Source organism: Panicum hallii, chromosome 4, assembly GCF_002211085.1.
Source record: "Panicum hallii strain FIL2 chromosome 4, PHallii_v3.1, whole genome shotgun sequence".
In the NCBI taxonomy this organism is placed as follows: Eukaryota; Viridiplantae; Streptophyta; class Magnoliopsida; order Poales; family Poaceae; genus Panicum; species Panicum hallii.
Window position 1 is genome coordinate 7,716,648 of NC_038045.1, and position 24,638 is coordinate 7,741,285.

At 42.5% G+C, this 24,638-nt stretch overlaps 3 protein-coding genes across 3 annotated transcripts; all 3 read left to right on the forward strand.

Moving 5' to 3' along the window:
- The first annotated feature begins 2,612 nt into the window (after positions 1–2,612).
- Positions 2,613–8,586, forward strand: LOC112889239 (V-type proton ATPase subunit B 1). The gene is made up of 15 exons (XM_025955762.1): positions 2,613–2,769; positions 3,168–3,235; positions 4,029–4,084; positions 4,191–4,289; positions 4,414–4,473; positions 4,790–4,901; positions 5,063–5,268; positions 5,621–5,749; positions 5,938–6,075; positions 6,622–6,772; positions 7,353–7,435; positions 7,637–7,684; positions 7,769–7,822; positions 7,905–7,988; positions 8,072–8,586. The coding sequence occupies exons 2-15, from the start codon at positions 3,178–3,180 to the stop codon at positions 8,255–8,257; spliced, it is 1,464 nt and encodes a 487-aa protein (XP_025811547.1). The 5' UTR covers positions 2,613–2,769; positions 3,168–3,177; the 3' UTR covers positions 8,258–8,586.
- Positions 8,587–9,618: 1,032 nt separating this feature from the next.
- LOC112889534 (transmembrane 9 superfamily member 7-like) lies at positions 9,619–14,039 on the forward strand. The gene is made up of 7 exons (XM_025956228.1): positions 9,619–9,846; positions 11,181–11,345; positions 11,478–11,587; positions 11,852–11,945; positions 12,039–12,151; positions 12,325–12,472; positions 12,553–14,039. Exons 1-7 carry the CDS (start codon positions 9,715–9,717, stop codon positions 13,708–13,710), a joined length of 1,920 nt encoding a protein of 639 aa, XP_025812013.1. The 5' UTR covers positions 9,619–9,714; the 3' UTR covers positions 13,711–14,039.
- A 6,055-nt stretch (positions 14,040–20,094) lies between these two features.
- LOC112889966 (tyrosine N-monooxygenase-like) lies at positions 20,095–21,906 on the forward strand. The gene has a single exon (XM_025956776.1). It carries the CDS (start codon positions 20,181–20,183, stop codon positions 21,810–21,812), a length of 1,632 nt encoding a protein of 543 aa, XP_025812561.1. The 5' UTR covers positions 20,095–20,180; the 3' UTR covers positions 21,813–21,906.
- Positions 21,907–24,638: the final 2,732 nt, after the last annotated feature.

Below are 24,638 nucleotides of genomic sequence, written 5' to 3' on the forward strand. Positions count from 1 at the left end.
TCTGTCAATGAAGCGATCATTACAGTTTGTCTGTTCCAGTTACGTCGCTCCTTTTTTTTTTTGTCTCCATCAATCGGCCGATCCAATCCATTGCCCGCCTGATGGCCCACAACAACTGTCCACGTGGTCCAATACCAGCAAGTAGTCCGAGACCATACACGTGGCAGGAGTGGACGCGCTGATCACATTTGACGAGCAATACCGCGCATCCAAAGCACAAATATCATGCGCGGATGAACTGTACATTCTTCTACCATGGCCTTCTAATTATTACTTATAAATAATTTTCAAATGGGCTATGCAAGTACAAATTGCTAGATTAGAGTCTAAAAAACTCGACCCCTGTTTAACACGGAAGATAGAAATTTTTCTCTTCCGCATGATCGCATGATCGGGAAAAGATCACGAACCCAGCTATTCAAGACGTGCCACTGACAGCTAGGGCGCGCCTGCGGACGCGTATCAACCTTCAGTGGACCACGCATTTCATGTTATTAGCACAGCGAGCGGCTTTTTTCACTCCGGGTGCGAACCCTGCATCGAGCAGCGCTCAAACGCGGGCGGCAGACGCTCCACCAAGCAGCCTTTACCAATGGGCTACGCGGGCGTTTGCTGCTTAGATTAGAGTCTAGGAAGGAAGACAAGATAATACATGAAAATAACCTGTGTACATTTTCTTAGTGGATAATAGACTTCTTCATGCTGCTTTTATAATGATCACTGAACCTTTTCTTTATGTGGAATTGAACTTGAATATTCACGAGCGGAAAAAAATAAATGATTGGCGAGATGAGAGGCAGCTGTCCCGGAAACCACGTCAAGGCGATGCCTCAATCGACCTTTAACAAATTTCACCTCCAGCTGGAAAATGGAGAGTCAATAATCTTTGCTGTCTGTTTCGAAGGGTCAGGTTGAAGCCTTCAAGGGCATTTCTCTGAATAAAAATGTCTTCAGGGGGTGAAAGGGAGAAGGTATATGTATGTCCAAACAGCTAGCATTTTCACACATACATGTGATAAGTTTTATTATTTTTCAAGAAGATGATATACAGTCATTTTTCTACACCAAAACTACACCTCGTCGCCCTCCACATGTTCTTACATCTAGCATCAACTTTTTGTAATATTTATCCAGTTGAGATTCTACAGGCCATGTGGCAAAGCACCCACGTGCATGTATAAACCATCAATGATACTCAGGTTTTGTTTAGTACAGAAAATGCTCTTCTCAAAGGCCGTAGCTAGCACAGATAATATAATTTAGTAAAACTCATAGGGCAATAAGAAAATTAACTTCATTTTCCCATTAAATACATGTATGTGATTTGGTACTTTCATTGCTTGCGTATGGATGAGCATGCTTAGCACATCTTATGAAATGCGTGAAATTTAGTTGTGCAACTCATAGAGGAGTGGAGGACTGGAGATGGCTATTCATGGGGCTGTCACAATAGAGAAACAACTGAAATAGAGAGGTGAGCTGGGCACTAATACATTTGTGGACACTCAAAACTGAAAGATCATGCCACATCTATGGTGCATTATACTTTTTTTAACTTCGAGGAGGAGAGGATGGATGATTGTCTAGTTATATTTCATGACCCAAAGGAGGTGGTGTATACATAAGAAATAAAAGAAACTCTAGAACATGTAAAACAAAACCAACTCCTTGATATGGAAAGCTAAGAGTTAAAGTAGTTGTGAAGTTTCTTTTAATGTTTCGGATAAAAAATTTATTGCTGGTAATTGGTTCTCATAACATGATCAAATAGCTCAACTTGCATATATGCATTTTTATATGGATTTCTGAATAATGGTTATAAATAATTTAGTATAGTTTAGAAGTTGGTTGCCCATTTGTATTCAATTAACTGCAAATGCATTTTTTTTCATATGCAATGGAACTAAATCATGTTTAGTCATATGGATGAAACGACATATTGCAATGTTTTATATTTCCTGTTTAGCATGCAGGGTATAGTTTGTGAGACTCATTCCACATTCTGTCACACACAAAGATTTAGTGGTTGTTGGGGTGTGAGGTGAATGGAACATCCAGCCAAACACTTCATGACATCAAGAAAAGAACACAATCGGAGGCGATTGATCAATAATATAATATCGTAATTGCATGTTTTCTACAAGATTTGCGAGGATGCGCCGTATTTCCTTATTAAATGCGGACATTTCGATCTTCATGTTTGGTTGTGTTATTAGTTTTATTTTATACTTGACTCTTAAACTTTATATTTGTTATTCTCAATTAGTTATTTTCATAACTTACGAAACTCATCCCACGTTGTGTGACACACAAAGATTTTTGGTTATCATTCGGGTGTGAGGTGAATGGAAATTTTAGTTTCAAGGGAATTTTAACTTTAAGTGACCTTAGTTTCTCTTGAAATTGAATTTCAACTTCGTGCGCGTACTCAATTTTACTGCTCCTACTCTAGAATCCCAACGAAATTGTCGAATTTCAAGTCCAAAGCGGAAAACGAGTACGGAATCAGTTATTGCTGCCAAACTCAGTTTAGGATCTCCCTTGAAATTCCGTATTCGGCCAGGACAAACACGCAAAACGGGCCTTCCTGCCCACGGCCCCTCTCTGATTATAATTTCCGGCATTAATTGCTCGTCTCCTCCCCTCCTCTCCTTCCCTCCCTCCCATCCGTGTCGTTGCCTATCCGATCTGCTGCCTCCACGCCGTCTCGCACGTTCCTTCCCCAACTCCGCAGCGCAGGCGGCTCCCCGCGCCGCGATCCAGATCCAGGTAGCTGCTCTTTCCTCCCTCGATCTCGCCTCCCCTACCTTCCCCTCCCCTCCCCGGGCGCCCGCCGCTGGTTTGGAGGAGCTGATCCGTGCGGGCTGGAGCGGATCCCTTCCGTCGCTCGAGCAACGCCTCTCCTCCCTCGGCGCCGCTGGTTTGGAGCTGATTCGCGCGTGCCGCGAGCCCTGAAATCCGTGTCTCTATTTCGGGAGGCTCGGATTTACTCTGCCTGCTGCGGAATCGATCGCTGCGTGGTGGAGTGCTAATCTCTGTCTGTTTCCCGACATTTTAACCCCCTGGGTCGGAGTGTCCAAGTGGTCTGCGTGGGTTAGGGTCTTGGGGAGGCGCGGATCAGTTGCTTCTCTCGGTTCTGATGGCTCGGTTGCTGTTGCTCGCTGCAGGTTCTTCAGCATGGGTCTGGTGAAGGATAGCGCCGACATGGAGGAAGGAACCCTCGAGATCGGCATGGGTGAGTCACGAGCCCGACGAGATCCGAGCTCGTGCTGTGTGTCTTGGGATCTTTAGTTTTGTGATGAATTTCAGATGTTGATGTGTTGCTGAGTCATGGTGGCTGTGCGCTGTACCATTGCGCAACACCAGTGTGAGCACTGATGATAGCATCTATAGCTTAAATATGTAGGGATGATTTACGCTTTGAGAAGTTAAACACCTTGTTTGCAATGCTTAAGCTACAAGATAATAGGTTATTGGCTTTGATGATAGCTTGGTATGCATCACCAATGCGGCAATGCGTTCAATTTTGTAAATGTGCTGTGTTCTTAGGTAGGTTGCCCTAAAAATAAGTCAATTCACAGTACCAGGGCTTTGTCGAAGCATATAACCATAGTGCAACCGTGGGGATGCATCTAGTTCATTTTAACATTTACATTTTGTAGCCTTGCAGTTTCAATTATGCAACTAATCATCAGATTTGGTACTCTTTGCTAGATCATGCTTTTAGTATAAACTTGCTCGTTTATTTGCCAATTGTTTTGGGAATTATGTTTCATGCTGCACTTGAATTTGTAAGCTTCATGGAATATCCGGCATTTAATCTCTCTGATATATTGGTCTGTATGCCCACATGGCCACGTGTCACAGCCGTTATTCTTTTAAATTTGAATCTCATGTGTGGAAAGTCAAACTTTTTTGCCTGATTAGAACTAATGCTATCTGCTGAGTTGTCATTCTGTGTTACACGCATTTTGGCCTACCTAACAAAGATGATGTGTACTAGTTAGTAATTTCCTTTATGTGTGCAGAGTACAGGACTGTCTCTGGTGTGGCCGGACCTCTGGTTATATTGGACAAAGTAAAGGTGTGTATAGTTTTCTTAAATATGTTGCTAATTACCCTGCACTTTTTAACAATTCAGTCTACTAGCCTCTTATACTCAATTTGTTTGCTTGCATATCCATCTTTAGGGCCCAAAGTACCAGGAAATTGTAAACATCCGACTCGGAGATGGCACAACTCGCCGTGGTCAAGTTTTGGAAGTTGACGGTGAAAAAGCTGTTGTGCAGGTTACTTCTTTTACTCATTTTCTTTATTTCTTTATAACATTTCCATTTTGATTCAGAGGTCCATTTTGCAGAAAACTGTAAGCTTTTATATTGATGTCTGTGAATGAACTGCTTTGTTCATCAGGTATTTGAAGGAACTTCCGGAATAGACAACAAATACACAACTGTGCAGTTCACAGGCGAGGTATCTCATCTTGTCAAATTTGCTGTTTACATACTGATAAAGTGTTTAGCAGGCAAAACTCTTTGAATTAGGTAGTTTGGATTTGGTGATCTAGCTCATAAACAAAATGTACATATTTATGATATCTATACCTACTGTGAAGCTATTTATAGTCATGTTAATTGAGGAAGGACAATTGGATAACATTGGAAGAATGAAGTGTACAGGATCTACCAGATTGAAATTTAACAGTGACATTGTTTTCTTTCTCTTTGTTTGTATATTGAGAAGTTGCCACCTTGTTTGCTTAGTGACTATATGCTGCTTTTCTTTACAGGTTCTGAAAACTCCTGTATCACTTGATATGCTTGGGCGCATTTTTAATGGTTCTGGAAAACCTATTGACAATGGCCCCCCGATATTGCCTGAGGCCTACTTGGATATCTCTGGTAAGTAATTTCTGAGTGCTAGCATGCTGTTAGTATCTACGATTCTCATAGCGGAGTGCATAATCATTGTGGAGATGTCGCTTTTAGAATTATTGATGGTGTTAAATCAATAAATCCTTGTCTTCCTTTTTTGTAATGATGTACACTGATGTTTATTCCAGGAAGCTCTATCAACCCAAGTGAGAGAACCTATCCAGAGGAGATGATCCAAACGGGGATATCCACCATTGATGTCATGAACTCTATTGCTCGTGGTCAAAAGATTCCTCTCTTTTCTGCTGCTGGTCTCCCTCACAATGAAATTGCTGCTCAGATTTGTCGTCAGGCTGGCCTTGTGAAGAGATTGGAGAAAGGCAAGCATGCAGAGGTAGCCAATATCCTAATTACAAACCCCATCCACCACCCAAAAAAATCTCTATTTTCCAAATTCCAAATATAAAAAAGTGCAAGCAATTAAAAAACAAAAGGAATCTCTCACATAAAGGTGTATAGGCTTAAATTTTATAACCTGGTAGGAATTCTGCTCATATATTGCCTTAAGTAGGTATGGTGTGCCTGGCGGTTTTCCCATATCTGAAAATATAGTTTTCATTTGGTCCTAATGCACTTATTCTTTATTCTGTGAGGGCAACATTTTTTATGGAGCATAGAGTGTGAATGCATGCTTTACATGTTCAACTACGGCTTAATTGCTGGTTCTGTTTTTTTATAACCTGCAGGGTGGTGAAGATGACAACTTTGCTATTGTGTTTGCTGCTATGGGAGTGAACATGGAAACGGCCCAGTTCTTCAAACGTGATTTTGAAGAGAATGGTTCCATGGAGCGGGTCACTCTTTTTCTGAATCTGGTACTTAGAGTGACTTGCTATACAGAGTCATTTATCATTTTATTTCTGCAAAGAGTGCTATAATTGATTCTATAAGCATTTAGACAAAAGCATGGACCTACTTAATGATAATCCAAACATACCATTAAAATTGACCTAATTAATGCCTAGCAAAGCATATTCTTAACGCCCTGCTGTCTGTTTTACAGGCAAATGACCCTACCATTGAACGCATTATCACCCCTCGGATTGCACTTACAACAGCAGAATATTTGGCGTATGAATGTGGGAAGCACGTACTTGTCATCTTGACAGATATGAGCTCTTACGCAGATGCACTTCGTGAGGTATTAAGCTTTGAGATTTTGTATCATGTCTTGTATGGCAAATTCATAAGGACATTGTGAATCATGAGTTCTTTGTTGCAAATACTTGGTGCTGCTATGTTTTATTACTGACCGTCTCCCTGATCCTTTATATAATTGATTCATGAGTTATGTAGCATTATAGCTTCACTGCATGCTGGAATTTATTATCCATGTAATGTAATTGTAGCGTTTGTGTTGGAATGAACTAAAAAAAAGATTTGGTGCCATAAATCTTGTAGAAACTTTCAATGTGCATGCTACACTGCCCTAAATGACTAAATGGATATAGCAAGATGCCTTGATGTTTCTATTAGCTTGTGGTCTTTCCCCCAGCACTTAGCTTTTTATGTTTCTATTAGGTTTGATGGTATTTTTTTAGTTCATCATTAAACATCCCAGACTAATTCTATTATGGTAGTCTTGCATGTCCCTTTTTATATCTTTAATACTTGCATTTAGCTAATAAATTGGTAAGTTGATGTCCTGTGTCTTATAACTCTAAATGGGCGTTGTGCTTATTTTTAGGTATCTGCAGCTCGAGAAGAGGTGCCAGGTAGGCGTGGTTATCCTGGGTATATGTATACTGATTTGGCAACAATATATGAGCGTGCTGGGCGTATTGAAGGAAGATCAGGCTCCATTACCCAAATTCCCATTCTAACAATGCCTAATGATGGTAAGTACTGAAATTAATTGCTTTTGTAATCTATATTGTTTCTATGCCTTATCCTTAATTCCTCCAATCGCAAATATAAGTTCATCTAAGTTTGTCCTTAGTCAAATTTGGCCATCAATCCTAAAAGCTTATATAGATTGACAGTACTAGATTGAAATTACTAGATTCATTATGAAAAATACTTTTAGTTTTTAGCTCTTTTCATTTAAGATGATATATATGTATTGCTAGTCAAACTGAAAAAAGGTGACTTAGGAAAAACCTATATGGACTTATATTTGTGACTGGAGGAAGTGTTGGTTTTGTACTTATATTTGGGACTGAAGGAAGTGTTGGTTTTGTACTTATATTTGGGACTGGAGGAAGTGTTGGTTTTGTACACTTTCTTCTAGTTCAGCATAAACCAATTTTGCTTCAATTGGTCTATGAGCTGACTCCACGGCCTACTATGGTCCAGTCATTTTCGTCTAACCCAGTAGAGCAATCTTAAACTAGTATCTGATTGCATTTTATATTTGTCATTATCATGCATTTCACTTTCTTGGCTATTTAACTCAAATATACCGTGTCTCCTAAACAGATATCACACATCCTACTCCTGATCTTACGGGATACATTACTGAGGGACAGATATACATTGATAGGCAGCTCCATAACAGACAGGTGCTTTTGCATGTTCTTTATTTTTTTGGAGTTATCAAATGGTTACAGCTTCACATGGGGCAACTCTGCAATTAGTTATAGCTCTCATTTAGCATTTGTTATTTTTTCCCTCATTGATGTCTCAAGGAATAGATGTGTAATGTTTTCTTTTTTCACTTATCTTATTTTATATATATTGATGTGATGGCATATTACTTTCAGATTTATCCACCTATCAATGTGTTGCCATCTCTCTCCCGATTGATGAAGGTAAGATAAGTTTTCTGTATGCTGTTCCTCTGTCAGCATTTATGCTGAAGGCTAGTTCTAAGAACAGCTGAACTACTCTTGTAGAGTGCTATTGGTGAGGGTATGACGCGTCGGGACCATTCCGATGTATCTAATCAGGTACCTATTTTGAATTTAGATGCTTGGTTTTCCTTCAATCTATGATGTGTAGATGAATTGACATGTAACCTTTTCTGTTCAGCTTTATGCCAACTATGCAATTGGAAAGGATGTCCAGGCTATGAAGGCAGTCGTTGGAGAGGAGGCACTCTCGTCTGAGGATCTGGTCTGTTGCAAGTGAAATAAATTCATAAGCTTGTGTCTTTTAAGTCCAAAACCTAATGATCTATTATTTTATCTCTTGCACAGCTTTACTTGGAGTTCCTCGACAAGTTTGAGAGGAAGTTTGTGGCACAAGGAGCATACGACACGAGGAACATCTTCCAGTCCCTCGATCTCGCATGGACATTGCTTCGCATCTTCCCTCGCGAGCTCCTCCACCGTATTCCTGCAAAGACCTTGGACCAGTACTACAGCAGAGACGCTACCCACTGATTGTTGATCAGGGTATGTTTTGGCAAGTGCAGCTTTGAATAAATTGAACAGATTGGCCTTGTGGCCTTTTTGCAGTATCTATCTATAGTCAGGTCCAATTCTTTTCCGTTGGTGAGCGCAAGTTATTCGTAGATGACTCGGTCACGGCGACATTTGTAATATTATGTCATGTATCGTTAAATCATACACTTGAGTTATTTGTTTCACCTGCCAGAACTGTTGTTAGCAAGAGCATTCTGGGCCAGGATGTTCGGACGCACTGGTTGTATCTACATTTGTGAATGAATAAAGGAGGGGAAATAAACTGTGGCGAAACACATGCTGCCAAACATTGTTGAATGTTTTCTTTCGGTTTGCTATTTCAACTACAGGTTCTCATGATGCTTGTGTAATGTGCAAATGAGCTTTTAATTCGAGGGCTCAAGTTTCAACTCTTTCTCCCTCACAAGTTGGTGGTAGTATTTCAAATGCTTTGCGTGTACGGTGCACCGGGACTTGTTTAGCGTGCCGAGGAGAAAAGTGCGTTTTGTTGGGTTAGCAACCAAACCTAATCCTAAAGGACGTTGGGTTGCTCGTTGCTGTCAATTTTTTATTTTGGTTATGCTCTCGTATTGGTTTGTTGGTATGCCTTTAGACGCAATACGTTCAGTGTTCACCTAAATGTCTTTGCAAATTCTTTTTGGTATAAGTCGCATCAAAACTTGTCCACTGTTTTCTTGGAGTCGGCATTACTTTTCATGTCCCAAATGTAGAATATATGCCTATAAGGCATTTGTAATTAGTAATAGTACTATTGACAAGCATACATAAATATCATTAGTTCAAATACAAAAGGCTATACATTATTAAATTTATTTTTCAATACGAAGCTAGTATCATCAATCTTATGTTGTCAACTTGATCTCATTGTTTGACCAACAACATTTTTAAATGTTCCAACATTCATCTAATGATGTAGCCCGACTTTACCTGATCGTGCGCGGGCCTCAAGCAAAATACAGTATCGTATGCTCACTTCGTAAATTTTTCATGACGGGTAACATCTTAAATGAAAATGTAGAAAGTTCAGTCACCAAGCGGACTCCTGGAGGGCGGTTAATCCAACAAACTCCTATATTTGCTAAGATATAATCTGGAAAGCTTGCATCGCAACACATTATAGGCCTGTGATTTTTACATGAATTTCACATGGAGGAACACCTACAGTTTTACCAAAATAAGAAAACTCCAAACGGAGCCTTCTTTGAAATTTACAGGCGTTTACCTCATTTATTCAGTTTCTTACTTTCTTTTACCAGGAATGGAATAATCACGGCCCTCTCCCGGGCCTCGAGCCGCGAGTCCCGTCCCCGTCTTAACTACGGTTAACTACTCGCACTTGCCCACCGGCCACCGCCTTCCTCGCCCCGCCCATCCCCCCACTCCTCTCCCCGTCCAACGCCACCAGCCGCGCACCCATGGCGAACCCCGGCGGCGGCCTGCGCCCCCGCCACCTCCTCATCTTCGTCGCCGCCACAGTGCTCTGTGCCGTCTCCTCCCCCGCCGGCGCCTTCTACCTCCCCGGTGTGGCCCCCCGCGACATCCCGAAGGTGATCGACCGACTCATTCCCTGGCTTCTCGCCCGCATGTTTCCCCGCTTCCCCTCCCTGTCGGATCCAGCGGTAGGTGTTTGTTCTCCGGTTGTCGGCGCCCGCGGATCTGGCAGTGCTGGGAGGAGCGGCCTCAGATCTGGCCCCCGGGACGCGCGGGGGAGCAGTGGGTGCGCGCGTGGTTTAGGGTTTAGGGATGCGCAGTGTCATTGCATTTGGTGTGCACGCGTGTTCTGGGCGTGGGGGGAAGTGATGCTGCGCGCCATGCCGGGGTCCGGGAGCGTTGGGGAGTTTATCCGTTCCTTGCGTGGCCCCTGACACTGATAATATGTTTTTCGTCATTCGCTGAGGACTGCAGTGTTGCATTTTGCATAGCTCGATGTAGTGGTCACCGGGAATAACAGTGAATTTAGGAAAATACGGAGTTTCTGGTGTTTTCTAGTTTGAGTTCATGTGTGATACTGTATACAAATGCTGTGGTTGTATATGTTGCTGCTTGATTTTGTTGTTGTTTTGTCGTTGACAAGTTGTGCTTAATTTGGCCTGTTAGCTAAGTGGGTGTATGGGGCGGTAGATCACTCGTCACTTATAAGTTGTCACCAATTGCAGTTTCCTTCAGTCGGTTTCATTAAGATTTGGCATTTGAGTGGCAAGTACTGGAGGACTTGAACTGAGCTGAAGCATTGCCTTCATATAACTAGCTAAATCTGTATCATTATTGCTAACTAGCGAAGAGACAATTCGTTGCTAGCAAACGTGCATAAGTTGATGCCATCTCGTTTTATTGATATAGCTTTCATTCTAGTCACTGGAGTTGCTAGCTAAGACGGGAAGGTTTGGGATAGCCAAATCCTAAAGAACTATGATACACATGCAATTGATCTACTTCCATGATTCTGTCACAAGTGGATTTGGCAGAGTGCGTGCATTGTGTCTGTTTGTTAATAAAGTTTGAATCTCCTGGTTCAATGCTGTTCACAATGCTGCATTGGAGTGTTGATCCACCAGATGAGGCTTTGCCTGCAGAGGGCTGTAGGCAGTTGGTGGTGAATGCCTCAATTAGTCAAAGTGTAATCACTATGGAAGAAAATATGTAGAAAACTTGTACACTATTTTATAATTCAATCAACACATGAATTTTGCTCTTTTTGCTTTTACATTGTGTATTTGTTTTATCCATTGCAAGCTTATTGACTCCTGATATACACTGATTATGCTATATGGATGATTGTTATTTGATCATAGAAGTGGTGACCCCATACTGTCCAGAATATAAACAGAATGCCAAATATTTGTATTCTAGTCTTAATTCTTTATGACCACCCACTGTGCAGGATGATGAGCTTCAGGTGAAAGTCAACAAACTGTCATCTATAAAGACACAGCTTCCATATGACTACTATTTCCTGGACTATTGCAAACCTGAGGCGATTAAGAACAGTGCTGAGAACTTGGGTGAAGTCCTTCGTGGGGACCGCATCGAAAATTCTGTCTATAATGTAAGGGCATGAAACCTTTCCTTTTCTTTTATACTTAGTTCAAGTAAAAAGAAGGGGCATTGCTTGACAAAAAATACAGAATACTGTGGGAACCTGTTTGATCAGCTGTCATTTCATTTTTGATTCATACAGTTCAAGATGAGGAGGGATGAGAGTTGCAAGATTGTTTGTCGAAAGAAGCTTTCTCAAGAAGCTGCGAAGAATTTCAAAGAAAAAATTGATGATGAATACCGAGTTAACATGTAGGTTTAAAGCTGATTTTTTATATTTTTTGTTGTCAGTAAACAATGTGATCATCTAGTAAGTAGAATTGAGTTTTCTGCTTCAAATTTGTGCACATGAGATCTATCACTCTATTTTCTCGCTGTCATTTGATCGTTCGACTGCCATGTCCATGAGATATTGACTGGAAATTTCTGAAGTGTGCATGAATTATCTCACTATGTCTTATGTTCAGTACTGTGCCTAACTGAATTTGTCCTGTTTAAAAAACTTGTGCGTGTTAGGATTCTGGATAATCTCCCAGTTGTGGTACCTAGACAGACACGGGAAGGAAGCCAAACACCAAGCTTTGAGCATGGTTACCGAGTTGGTTATAAGGTGAGCATAACAAATTTATGTCTCATAACTTAAACATGAATTAGTTAAAATATTTATTGGATACCTTATTTGATTTGAATGAAATATTGCTAGCTCAAGGATGACAAGTATTATATCAACAACCACTTGAGTTTTAAAGTCTTGTACCATGAAGACCAAACTTCTCCCGATGCTCGCATTGTTGGCTTCCATGTGATTCCCAGCAGGTATGTCATGTTTCATGATCTTTAGCTTGCATAGATGTTTGCAACTTACATTTTCTCCTCACCTATTTCCAACATATTGTTCTCTTTCTGTTTACAATGCTTCCCACTTCCATCTGCATATGAAATATGAAGTCATCTATATTTGATAACTTCTTTCTGCTCATTTGTTACAGCATCAAGCATGAATATGGTGCCTGGGATGACACTAATCCCACAGCGCAAACTTGCAATGCTAACATTAAGATTACACCTGGTAGTCACACTCCTCAAGAGGTGGCCCCTGATGCATATGTAGTATTCTCTTACGATGTTACCTTTGAGGTATATATCTCATTTCTCAAAGATTGTGACTAAGATTGTTGTTCCCCAATTTTGATTAATTTCGAATTGACATATTGCAGGCTAGTGAGATCATATGGGCATCTCGCTGGGATGTCTACCTTCTTTCTAGCGATAGCCAAATCCATTGGTTCTCAATTGTTAATTCATTGATGATTGTCCTATTCCTTTCTGGTATGGTAGCCATGATCATGATGAGAACCCTTTACAAGGACATAGCAAACTACAATCAGCTTGACAATCAGGATGAGGCCCAGGAAGAAACTGGATGGAAGTTAGTGCATGGTGATGTATTCCGGCCTCCTGTCCATTCAGGCCTCCTTTGTGTTTACGTTGGCACCGGCGTGCAGTTCTTTGGGATGACACTAGTAACCATGATGTTTGCGCTACTTGGATTCTTATCACCTGCAAACCGTGGAGGACTCATGACTGCTATGGTCCTTTTGTGGGTGTTCATGGGTGTACTGGCAGGATACACCTCATCTCGCCTGTACAAGATGTTCAAAGGCACTGAGTGGAAGAAGATCACCCTCAAAACTGCCTTCATGTTTCCTGGTATTATCTTTGCAGTCTTCTTCTTTTTGAATGCCCTCATCTGGGGTGAGAAATCATCTGGTGCTGTTCCTTTCGGAACAATGTTTGCTTTGTTCCTCCTCTGGTTCGGCATCTCTGTGCCACTGGTCTTTGTTGGAAGTTTCTTGGGATTCAAGCAGCCAGCCATTGAGGACCCAGTGAAGACGAACAAGATTCCCAGGCAAATTCCCGAGCAAGCATGGTACCTGCAGCCAGCTTTTGCTATACTTGCTGGTGGCATATTGCCATTTGGGGCTGTCTTTATTGAGCTCTTCTTCATCCTGACATCCATCTGGCTGAACCAGTTCTATTACATCTTTGGCTTCCTCTTCATAGTCTTCATCATCCTCATTGTGACCTGTGCTGAGATCACGATTGTGCTATGCTACTTCCAACTATGCAGCGAGGATTACCACTGGTGGTGGAGGGCATACCTGACTGCGGGCTCATCAGCGCTGTATCTGTTTGCTTATGCTATCTTCTACTTCTTCAACAAGTTGGAGATCACAAAGCTTGTCTCAGGCATCCTGTACTTTGGTTACATGCTGATCATCTCTTATGCCTTCTTCGTGCTGACTGGTACCATTGGCTTCTATGCCTGCTTCTGGTTCGTGAGGAAGATCTATGCTTCTGTGAAGATTGACTGATAGAACCACTCTCTAGAGAAACTTAGGAGCACCTTGTTTCCAAGGTATTGTTGCAACATCGTGCATGCTGCTGCTCGGCTGACATATAAAGGAAACTGGGATTTGAGATGGGATTCCATGGTTTTGGTAGAATATGTGTAGTCTATTAGGAGTAAGAACTGCGCTGGAAATTAAAGTGAGATCTTGATACGTGATGATCAACATGGATTTTGTACCTTCAAAGATATTGAGTGCGTCTTGTAATATGCCTTATCGTGATTTTCTTTGCCTGTTCCACCTCACCTCGTGTGTTTGGTATTGTGCTCTGAATAGGTCGGCATGCTTTCCCATGGGCTGTGGGTTTGAAATCTTGATGCTGTTAATCTTTCACTAGTATGTAAACCGTCGTGACCGTGCAGAAACATAGGGTTTTTGATCGCTGCCTGTTATGTGGAAAGTGTTTTGCATGTTGCATGGGTCAGTCAGCAGTCAGTACTTAGTATCCTTTTATTGTAGGAATTTAATTTTGAAATTAAAGTAAGATTAGACACTGCATCTGTTTTCACAAGATCTACGACTGGGACTCAGTACCTAACCTGTTCACTATTATTGTAGGAATTTGTTTTGGTTAATGTTGTTCTTTTCTTGTGATTGTAAATATGGTTAATGTTATCGGATAGCTTATATATATATATATATAAATAAGGTAAATGGTGTTCTTGTGCCGTGAATAATAATGTATCGCAATGTACTTTTATGTTGCATTCCACAGGCGCCAAGCTTGGTTCAACGCGGACGTAAAGGAGCCTCCATGTCATTCAGCGCGTGTTGGTCGAGTCTGGAAATATTTTTGGGTCGCTCGTTTGCCAGGCGACATACGAGTACAATTGAACCAAAGTTTGGTTCCATGTGGAACCCACCATTTAGAATCGCTTAGGTACCTTATTGCCCGGTGGGTGAGTTTTTACTGTTGGGTCACAAGGTCATCACCATGCGTGCATTTGAGAAATTAAGTTTTTCTTATATGAATCTATATGAAATTAATATCTATAAGAAAATAAAAGCTCGATAAGATCTACAACTTTTTAGTTTATCTATCAGCTTTTCACTTGATCTGAACATTATGGCAACTATATATTTCGATGTCTAAATGCGTTCAAATGGAAGAAGCTCAAATCCGAAGTTTTGTATCTCATGAAAAGCTAAGAATTCTCATATGAGAATCATCTCTATCTAAATCTACACGAAATGTTACAATTTTTTGAATATGTGTTGTGTGTGAAGTGATGGCGTGGGCGACTTTTGTAAATTTCACCCACCCCTTACTAAAGATATTTAAATAATGGACCTCAATTTGCTGATGATATTGGTGGCAATTTCTCAAACAGTCTTGAGAGGCATGCAGCACATTCATGTGCAGATATGTACACACACATGTGGTCGACTAAATGACCGACAAGGATACAATCACACAGGAGGGATTTTTTTTTGCCATAATTTTATGTCGTACTTGATTCCAATCTTTGAATGACAAACATCATTCTCAAAAGAACGAAAATAACAACTAGAAAAAACAACAAATGTAGAGAGGTTTATTATTATCTTTTGTCAAAGTAGAGAGATTTATTTTGTATTGTGCACATGTGCAAGGGCACGTGCGATGATTTTGATATATAGAAGGAAACGAAAAAAAAGATATGTTTGGATGGTATTCTATGAATAGGACATATATAAGACAGAGAGTAGCCACAAGATATTTGGAGCCACCACATTAAGTGGAGGGCATCAAACCATGTGGCACATGTGTGTTAAAAGAAGATAGAGACGGCTATACTGAACATTGTCCTATCATATTTGTATGATCAACCATTCCACTTGTTTTGGAGGGGGGTTCGGGGGGGGGGGGGGAACCTTTGTCCCTCCCCCGAACTGAGCTATTTCATGATTTTGAAAAAAAATCATGAAATGACATCCAAAAAATTCAGCGATTTTTTCGGAACACTTCCTATACAAGTTGCACCCCCGAAGGGGATCTTTCTAGTATAGCGTCGCGTCGGTCACTGTTGCAGGACAGACCCCCTTGGGATCCGCCCAGTGGATTCTTCCTCCTAGCAAGGAAGAGATTCCACAGTCTGTGCATTCTTGTCCGATAATGCTCTAGTCATCTTGTACTTGCGCTTGCTGAGGAATGTATTGATAAAAATTGGTTGGATGCAACAATCATATTTTTGATAGTTGGTGCGAGTTGCATTGCGCCTAGGACATTCTACCACATTATGTGTTTGTTATGGAGTTTTTGCAGCTCGATCACTAAATGACTAGTGTTCAGAGTTGATTCTATAAATAACCAATATCAGGTCATTTGAATGTTGTTGGATGTATCAGAGCCTATACAATCACTACTACAGAACTCTTCAGTAGTCTTAGTTGGGAGACGTTATTTGTCCCGGTTTCGTAATCAGGACCACGACTCCGGGACTAAAAGGCTCAGCCTTGCAAGCTAAAAAAAATTAATTGGCAACACAATCTTGCAATATGCGGAACTTGAACCTAAGACTTCAACACATGTAATTCTTTTATGGGACACTTTCTTTTTAAAGTAATATACGGAGGATCCTTCAGTCCCGTTTGGTAACTCCATCCGGGACTACAGAGAAACTTTTAGTCTCGGTTGGTGGCTCCAATCGGAACTAAAGGTCCCTTTTGCCTCCACCATCGATGGCCCCCGTTGACATCATCACTACAGCCTCCACCAACATCTTCATCATTGCTGCCAGCATCATCAAAATCATCATAAGCATCAAACAATCTATTAAACTCGGCGTCTTGTATGATTTCATCGATTGGATTCTCCGTTGAAGGTGGTGCTTTCTCGCCATGATACATCCAGATTATATAGTTATCTACAAAACCACACACCAACACATGTGATCTGATTATAGTTGTGTCACTGAACACTCTTATATTCTTGCAGATTTTGCATGGGCAATGTATCCTCTGTGTCTTCTCACTTCTTGCGTGCTTTTCAGCAGATTCAATGAATTTCTTAAGTTCTCCAAGGAAATAATCCTCCGTCCTTCGTGCTTTATACATCCATGACATATCCATCTTTGAACATCAACAAATATGCGTAGATAAATAAATGGTAAATCAATATATACTTTTATATACGTGTAGATATTGGAAAAAATCAATTTAACATGTAAAAACTAAGAAAAAAAAAATCAAAACCCAACCTATTATTGAACAACTAAATTTTATTGAAAAACTATCATGCATGTGTGAAAATATAGAAAAAATAAAGCTTTTTCTCTTTCCTCCATGAATCTAGAAATTGTTTTACTTAGGAATAAGGTTAAAATATAAAGATTGGGACTAAATGATTGCCTAATCTTGTTCTTCTACTAAAATAACATAACTTCGTCCAAAAATTTAGGCAAATAGAGCCCTAAATGGCAAATCCACACCATGGAGGTAAGAAAGCTCTATTTGCCTAAAACTTTTGAGATACTAATGAAGAAGATCGATGTGTAGTTCTGTAGTAGTGATTGGAGTGTCGTACTGTGCTGGAGTAAATTGAAGTACTACTGTTAATAAATCCAACGACGAGCAGTCTAGATGAAGCTATTTTGACAAGTGTTTTGGGAGACACTACAGCGATACATGGAGTTACCAACCACCGGAAGCTTCCATGTGAGAGAGCCTCGAGCACTTGAAAATAAATAACCGAGTTTGCATTATATCATTTTATATTTACTTATCGTTCTAACACTTTACCCTGTCTAATAATTATTTCCAAAGGCTTACAGTTAATTACACAGTACCCAATGAAAATGATACCACGGTATGATATTTCTGAATTTGAATTTTCTTGCCAAGTATTTATTTTATTTAGATGAGTCTCTACGAATATTATCTACAATTGCTATGGATAATTGTAGGACTGGATCATTAATTACAAAATATAGAGTAAAAACACATAGCTTTAGTATACATTTGGATCATTAAGTAAAATACATGGGCGGTTCATAAATTTGGCATGCTATGCCATTAATTTATATTCTCTAAATGTAAATTTAGGCCCTCACAAATTGGGTTCCGAGTGTCATCGAAATCCCTATACTCTCAAATATAGAAATGCCCCCGTCTAGGGCTGAGTATAAATGAGTAGACTGAGTATAAATTGTACAATTTAGCTGACGTATATTAGATGGGTAATGGCCGGGTTCAGTGTGGGGCCCGGGGGACCTCATAAATCCCAGGTTGGAGTGCTGATGGATCCGACTTTTTTTTACCTGTAACTTAGGTTATGCTTTTTCTTTCTAGTTGTTTTAAAATTTCTAGCAACAAAAATTGTGAAGATCGCATCCATAGCTCTAGTATTGCTCCAGCTCCTGCTATACCTATCACAAAAGCAGAAGCGGGTCCTAACGTTCGAACCCCAGTGGATGGGCGGCGGCTGGTGAGGAGCCACGCACGACCTGGCGGCCCTGGAATTCATTTGCCCGCAATTTCTTCTCAGACGTCTGCCATGACGACGTGTCAGTGACTCAACATCACTACGTCCGAGAATCCGCTCTGATAGATGACCACTGCGCGCAGCAGCTAGCCTTCTTCGTTCACGGTTCATCCGGCGACCGATGGCTCTCGAGAAAAAAAAAGAACCGTCCGAGGCTGACCCAAAACTGCCTGTGCACCATACAAATGGCTGCCGACAGTGCCGGCTGCACGTGCCGCAAATAGAAGTTGTCTTGGCAGTTATATATACTCCTTCCATCCACGAATATATAAGGACTTCCGAGTTTGAAAATCTCTCTCTGCAAACAATAATTTCTTAGTCCGTCAATCAGAATTCTAATCGGAACCGGACAAATCAATCGGAATCCTAATAGAGATATGGACAAATCAATCGTAATCCCAATTAGAATCCGGACAATCAATGCCTTACACAGCACGGTCTGAAGTGAAAGGGCACAAAATTGATAGTCTCGTATAGATTTAGGTAAAATTTATATTAACCATAGCAACGCACGGGCACTGTGCTAGTATATCGAAGAAACAATGTGTGGCATGCCTTGAGAGGTAGTTATTCTTTACGTCTTTGTGTACATACATATGCACGCATGGTTGACAATACTCGATCCACAACCATTGGATCCCTCCGATGCGTCTGTTCCTTTTGTTCCTATAAGTGAATGAGAAAGATCCTTCTAAAACATGCAAAGTCACTGAAATGTACTCTTGTGCAGTTGACACTGATGGTGGATGTCTCTGTAAATCCAGAAACAAATGGCGGAATCCTGCAGTGAAAACGTGTCAACAAACTGAGAAGACATGACGACGGAACGTGAAGCATGTGATCTTGGCCCACCCGAACCTTCTCGTGAACAAAATGCACAACAATCAACATAGGATTGGGACACACTGAAGGTGCCCTTAGATGCGAAGGCATGCATATATGGCATATTGATCATGGTGACAGTTGCAGATGGTTGGATTATTCAATTATATTCCAAACCTAACAAAGCACGACTAGATGCACAACGTCGGGAATCCGAACACCTGGCGCAATCGATATTAGACTATTCTATGAATTCCATGGAGCGGCCAGGATGCATACAACTAACTGAACGCCGAACCCATGCTATCAATAATTGAGACACTGGATCATGCGTTTACCACGAGCGATATAAGGCTTGTGAGGCAGTGAGGGTCATGTTCGTCAAGACAAAACTGGTTGAATGGCATGACATCTAACAGTACTATCTCCATAATTTTGGCTTACCAAAGTATGGACACGGCAGACTTCTATATATTCTATCATAGAACTGGCGGGTGACCACACATGTGCAAACTTTTTTATGTAAATACGCACGTGCGAGCAAAGTGTAGCTCAATTGGTTAGATTTCCCTATGATTAAGGGCATATTTGGACGTGCTACAGTTGACTGCTAAATTTTAGCATCTATTAGCACTGATACCCTTACTAAAATTCTTGACTAAAGTTTAGTCCACCTTATTAATAACACTCCTGTTTGCACTTGGAGGAACCAGCGCTAAAGTTTAGTATTTTTAGATATTAGCACTTAGATCTAAATAACCCTAAACCTGTTTATGTTTACTTGATTTGAGACTCAATTAGATAGTGCGGACATTAATTTCTAGAATACATGATGCTGTTTTTTCAGTTATAGGGGCAACATGCTAGTCCGATCCAACGAGATGCCATCAATCCTAAAATCTAGACGCTCAGTCTTTCGTATATATAAGATATGCGAACGTCTGCACCTGTACTGTTTTTCAATAAAATATTCATAAATGGGTTCGGGTGCATGCGTGTACGACAGCCACAAGTCCATGCAAAGGCTACAAGCCAAGATCGACCCAGTGAGCACTATGATGCGATGTCCACAGAACTACTGAGCAGGCCGCGCGGCAGCCGAAGAGCTCATCTATCAGTTCTCCAACGCTCCCATCCTGCAAAACTAAACATGGCAATGGAGGCGGCGGTCGTCGCTGCCTCCCCGGCACTTGGAGCCTCCTTGCACTCCTCCTCCACTGTCCTTAAAGCGTTACTGCTCATGTTGATGCTGGTGTACGTCGTCCAGACCCTCGTGCCGCGGCGAAAGAGCACGTGCACCGCGCCGCTGCCACCAGGGCCAACGCCGTGGCCCGTCGTCGGCAACCTGCCGGAGATGTTGCTCAGCGGCAAGCCTGCGTTCCGGTGGATCCACCAAGTTATGGAGAAGACGGGCACCGACATCGCCTGCGTGAAGCTAGGCGGCGTCCACGTCATCCCCATCACCGGCCCCAATATCGCACGCGAGGTGCTCAAGAGGCAGGACGCCAATTTCGCCTCCCGGCCGCTGACCTTGGCCTCCAGGACATTCAGCAGAGGCTACACGGACGCCGCGATGTCCCCCTACGGCGAGCAGTGGAGCAAGATGCGCCGCGTGCTCGCCTCCGAAATCGTCTGCCCCTCCCGCCACAAGTGGCTCCACGACAAGCGCGCCGAGGAGGCCGACAACCTCACCCGCTACGTCTACAATCTCGCCGGAGCGGGGTCCGGCGGTGCCGTCGACGTCAGGCACGTCGCACGCCACTACTGCGGAAACGTTGTTCGCCGCCTCGTCTTCGGCAGGCGCTACTTCGGCGAGCCGCGGCCCGACGGCGGCCCTGGCCCGCTGGAGGTGCAGCACGTGGACGCAGTCTTCGCCTCCCTGGGGCTCCTCTACTCCTTCCGCGTCTCCGACTACCTGCCATGGCTGCTGGGCCTCGACCTCGACGGTCATGAGAAGATGGTCAGGGAGGCCAACGAGATGGTTACCAGGCTACCCGATGCGTTCATCGACGAGCGGTGGACGCAGTGGAAGAGCGGCGAGAGGCAGGAGCTCGAGGACCTGCTCGACGTGCTCATTACCCTCGAGGATGCCGAGGGCAAACCGTTGCTCACCATCGAGGAGGTCAAAGCTCAGTCGCAGGACATCATGTTCGCGGCCATGGACAACCCGTCGAACGCGGTGGAGTGGGCTCTGGCCGAGATGGTGAACGGCCCGGAGATGCTGAAGAAGGCGGTGGAGGAGATCGACGGCGTCGTCGGCCGGGACCGGCAGGTGCAGGAGTCCGACATCCCACGGCTCCGCTACCTCAAGGCCTGCATTCGCGAGGCGTTCCGCCTCCACCCCGTCGCGCCGTTCAACGTGCCCCACGTCGCGCTGGCCGACGCCACTGTCGCCAGCTACCACGTCCCCAAGGGCAGCCACGTCATCCTTAGCCGCATCGGCCTCGGCCGCAACCCTGCCGTCTGGGACGACCCGCACCGCTTCAACCCTGACCGACACCTCGCCTGCAATCCGATGGAGGATGTCACGCTCGCTGAGAATGACCTGAGGTTCATCTCTTTCAGCACCGGCCGCCGCGGTTGCATTGCCGCTTCGCTCGGCACGGCCATGAGCGTCATGCTCTTTGGCAGGCTCTTGCAGGGGTTCTCCTGGAGCAAGCCGGCAGGGATGGTGGCCGTCGACCTCAGTGAGTCGAGGCACGACATTTTCATGGCCAAGCCGCTGGTGCTGCATGCCGAGCCACGGCTGCCGGCGCACCTCTACTCGGCCATCTCTATGTAATTCGTCCCTAATTGCTGTCAAGATGTAGAAGATTCCTTACCCTTCTGTATATTATTTTGTTTATTATACAGATAGAGCCAAATCAACAATAGGACCAGGGCATGTTCAGATGTAAACTATTTTTTGAGTCTTCGAAAATAAGTATGATTTTGCAAAATAATGAAGGTTTTAGAAAACTAAGATATGTACTGTCTGGGTGCAACAATTTTTATTATTTTTAAAACCACAGCATTGCTAAAAGCGGAAAATTGTGAAACTCCATTATAAGCATTTCCAACAGATTACTCATCCATCTCCCCAATACCAAAAAAACTAATATTTTGGTGATCGGAGGTGCTCCAGCAGATTACTAATCCAATCCCCATTACCTAATTTTTTTGATAATCACCAAAATACACCTTCCTCTCATCTAAATAGGGAATTCATCCCGGCCTCTACCCTATCCTTGGTGATTGGATTTTGGTAGCCTGCTGCAGCAACCATTACAAAAAAATACAAAAGTAGTTATTAATAATGGAGAGAGTGTGTTTGGTTGTAAGGTATGAGTAATCTGTTGGAAATGCTCTAAAACTACATCATTTTATTTTTCAGAATCACAGTTTTAAACTTCCCTCTTATCTAAAAGTACATTTGACAAACACAAAAGTTTCAATTATAGACATTGTGAAGCACAAATTCTATTGTTAAATCTCCATTCACAGTTGACAAACAGCTGGCGATGTTCTCAATTTGCTGCAGGAATCCACATTGGCGCTACCAATATGTCCCCTTGAATCTTACGTGGATTTAAGATGTAATGGGAAATTTTCAAAAGATACTTCATTTCTTCTAAGCCCATATAGCCTAGCACAAAGCGGAGCCCAAGCTAACAACATAACCTCTTTTTAGAGTTCAAACCAATTACTCAATATCCCAACATGTTGTTAATGTTTCTTCTTTATAAAAAAAAATGCATCACCCTCATTATGAACTCAGCTAAATGGCAATAAGAAAAGGTCTCGAAGGGCTTTATTGTTAGTACAAAAACAACAGTATCACTCCCATTCCTACGCCTCACCAAGTTGTCTTTTATGAAGATAACTTCTCTTCTAATATACATTTGAAATTTTTAATTTTAAGCTGTATCTTATCTTAGAGAAAAGGATACAACTCTCTTTCTTGATCAACTATGTGTCGCTCCTATTTGTCCGTCATTTTCTAGGCTATTCTGTCGTGCTTGGACTCGATCGTAAAAGCAGACCAAAGCAGGGAAACCCAAGGTGGGGGCACAATTTTCAAACTCTAGCCCAGGAAACCCAACTCTCTGCACAGCCATCAGTATCTGATTCGGTCTGCTCGGCCGCTCGCAAAGGGAAACTATGTTTATGTTAGATTTGTCGGGTCCATGGTCTAATAAGAAATTAATCAATTAAATCCCAAGATTTATAGGAGATAGTAGCAGTTTGTAAATTGTGAGGGTCCCTAATCAATTTATAAATCAATTTATAAGGTGAAGTCTTGCTACACTTGTTGAAAAATTTAAAAAGGGATAGAAAGGTAACACACGTGCGCTCGCTCACGTCGTAGAGCCGCTCCGACAGATGTGATGCGTGGGTTGGGGCTACGTTGCCTATATTACGCGCACCTCTCTTATTTAACTCGCACGCAAGAAACCACTATTGCGCTGCCTTTTATTGTCCCCGTTCCAACTATCTGAGTGCACCTTGAAGAGCAGTGAAACAAACCGGATTCCCAAATCGAGAATCCGATTTCCGGTATCATTGTGATAGTCCCTGAATTAAGTGCTATCACATGCAGAACTTATTTCAGGCATAATATCATAGTCATACTTCGCATAAGGTCAAACATAAGTTTAATTATTACATATTCCAACTGGAATGCAGTACGATCCCATTACAAGCCTCTTGGCCTAAATCGAGCAAACACAAAGCGGAAAGCGATAATTAGGCTTCGGGTCCATCCCTCATCTTCTGGGATCTCCACCACAGGCAAACTCGAGCGTAGCACGGGGCTTCAGTCATACCAGCCATCGTCGTTGGGATCGAACACCGGGTCGGATTCTGCATCTACCCAAACTATCCCCAAGGAATGGGATAGGTCCATGACACCATGCTTATGCAAGCTTTTTAAGGTGGACTATACTAAAGGTATAACAAAATTCAAGGAGATAAGCTGGGGTTTCCTATGCACGAGCAATATCAACATATATCATCATCCGAACTCCGTGTGTATGTCAAACCTGGATTCTCTTCGTAGAACTCCTGGGCCTCCTGGTAGTCCTGGGCGTCTATCAACTCCTGGGCGACATGTCCTATTCGTAAATACATAGAAAGGCAAGGACCAAAGTGCAAAAAAGCAGCAAAGTTACCAAATAAGATCCAAATCACTACAGAATCTACTCTATCGGGTAGATCATGATTTTAAAAGAATTATGATTCTTTTGGAGGTTTGGTCGATTTATTATGAATTTTCTAAGGAAAATCTTATTTTTAAAATTATTAAATATTTACTGGAAAAATAAAATCACACAGCAGTGACACGTGGCAACACCAGAGCATGCCACGTGACATGCTGATGTCATCATGACGTTAGCATGACGTCACTAGGGTCAGTGTGGCTTACGTCAGCGTTAACCGGTCAACGTTGACCAGTGAATGGGTAGAAGGGCCAGGCGGGTCCACCAGTCAGTCACTGGATGTCGCTGACATGCGGGGCCCGCATGTCAGCTCAGGTTTAGCATAAAAGAAAAGGAGCAAGGCGGCTCGGTTAGTGGGCTCAAAGTGTTGGGCCGGCTCGGGTTCGGCTCGGCCTGCAGCTCAGCCGGCC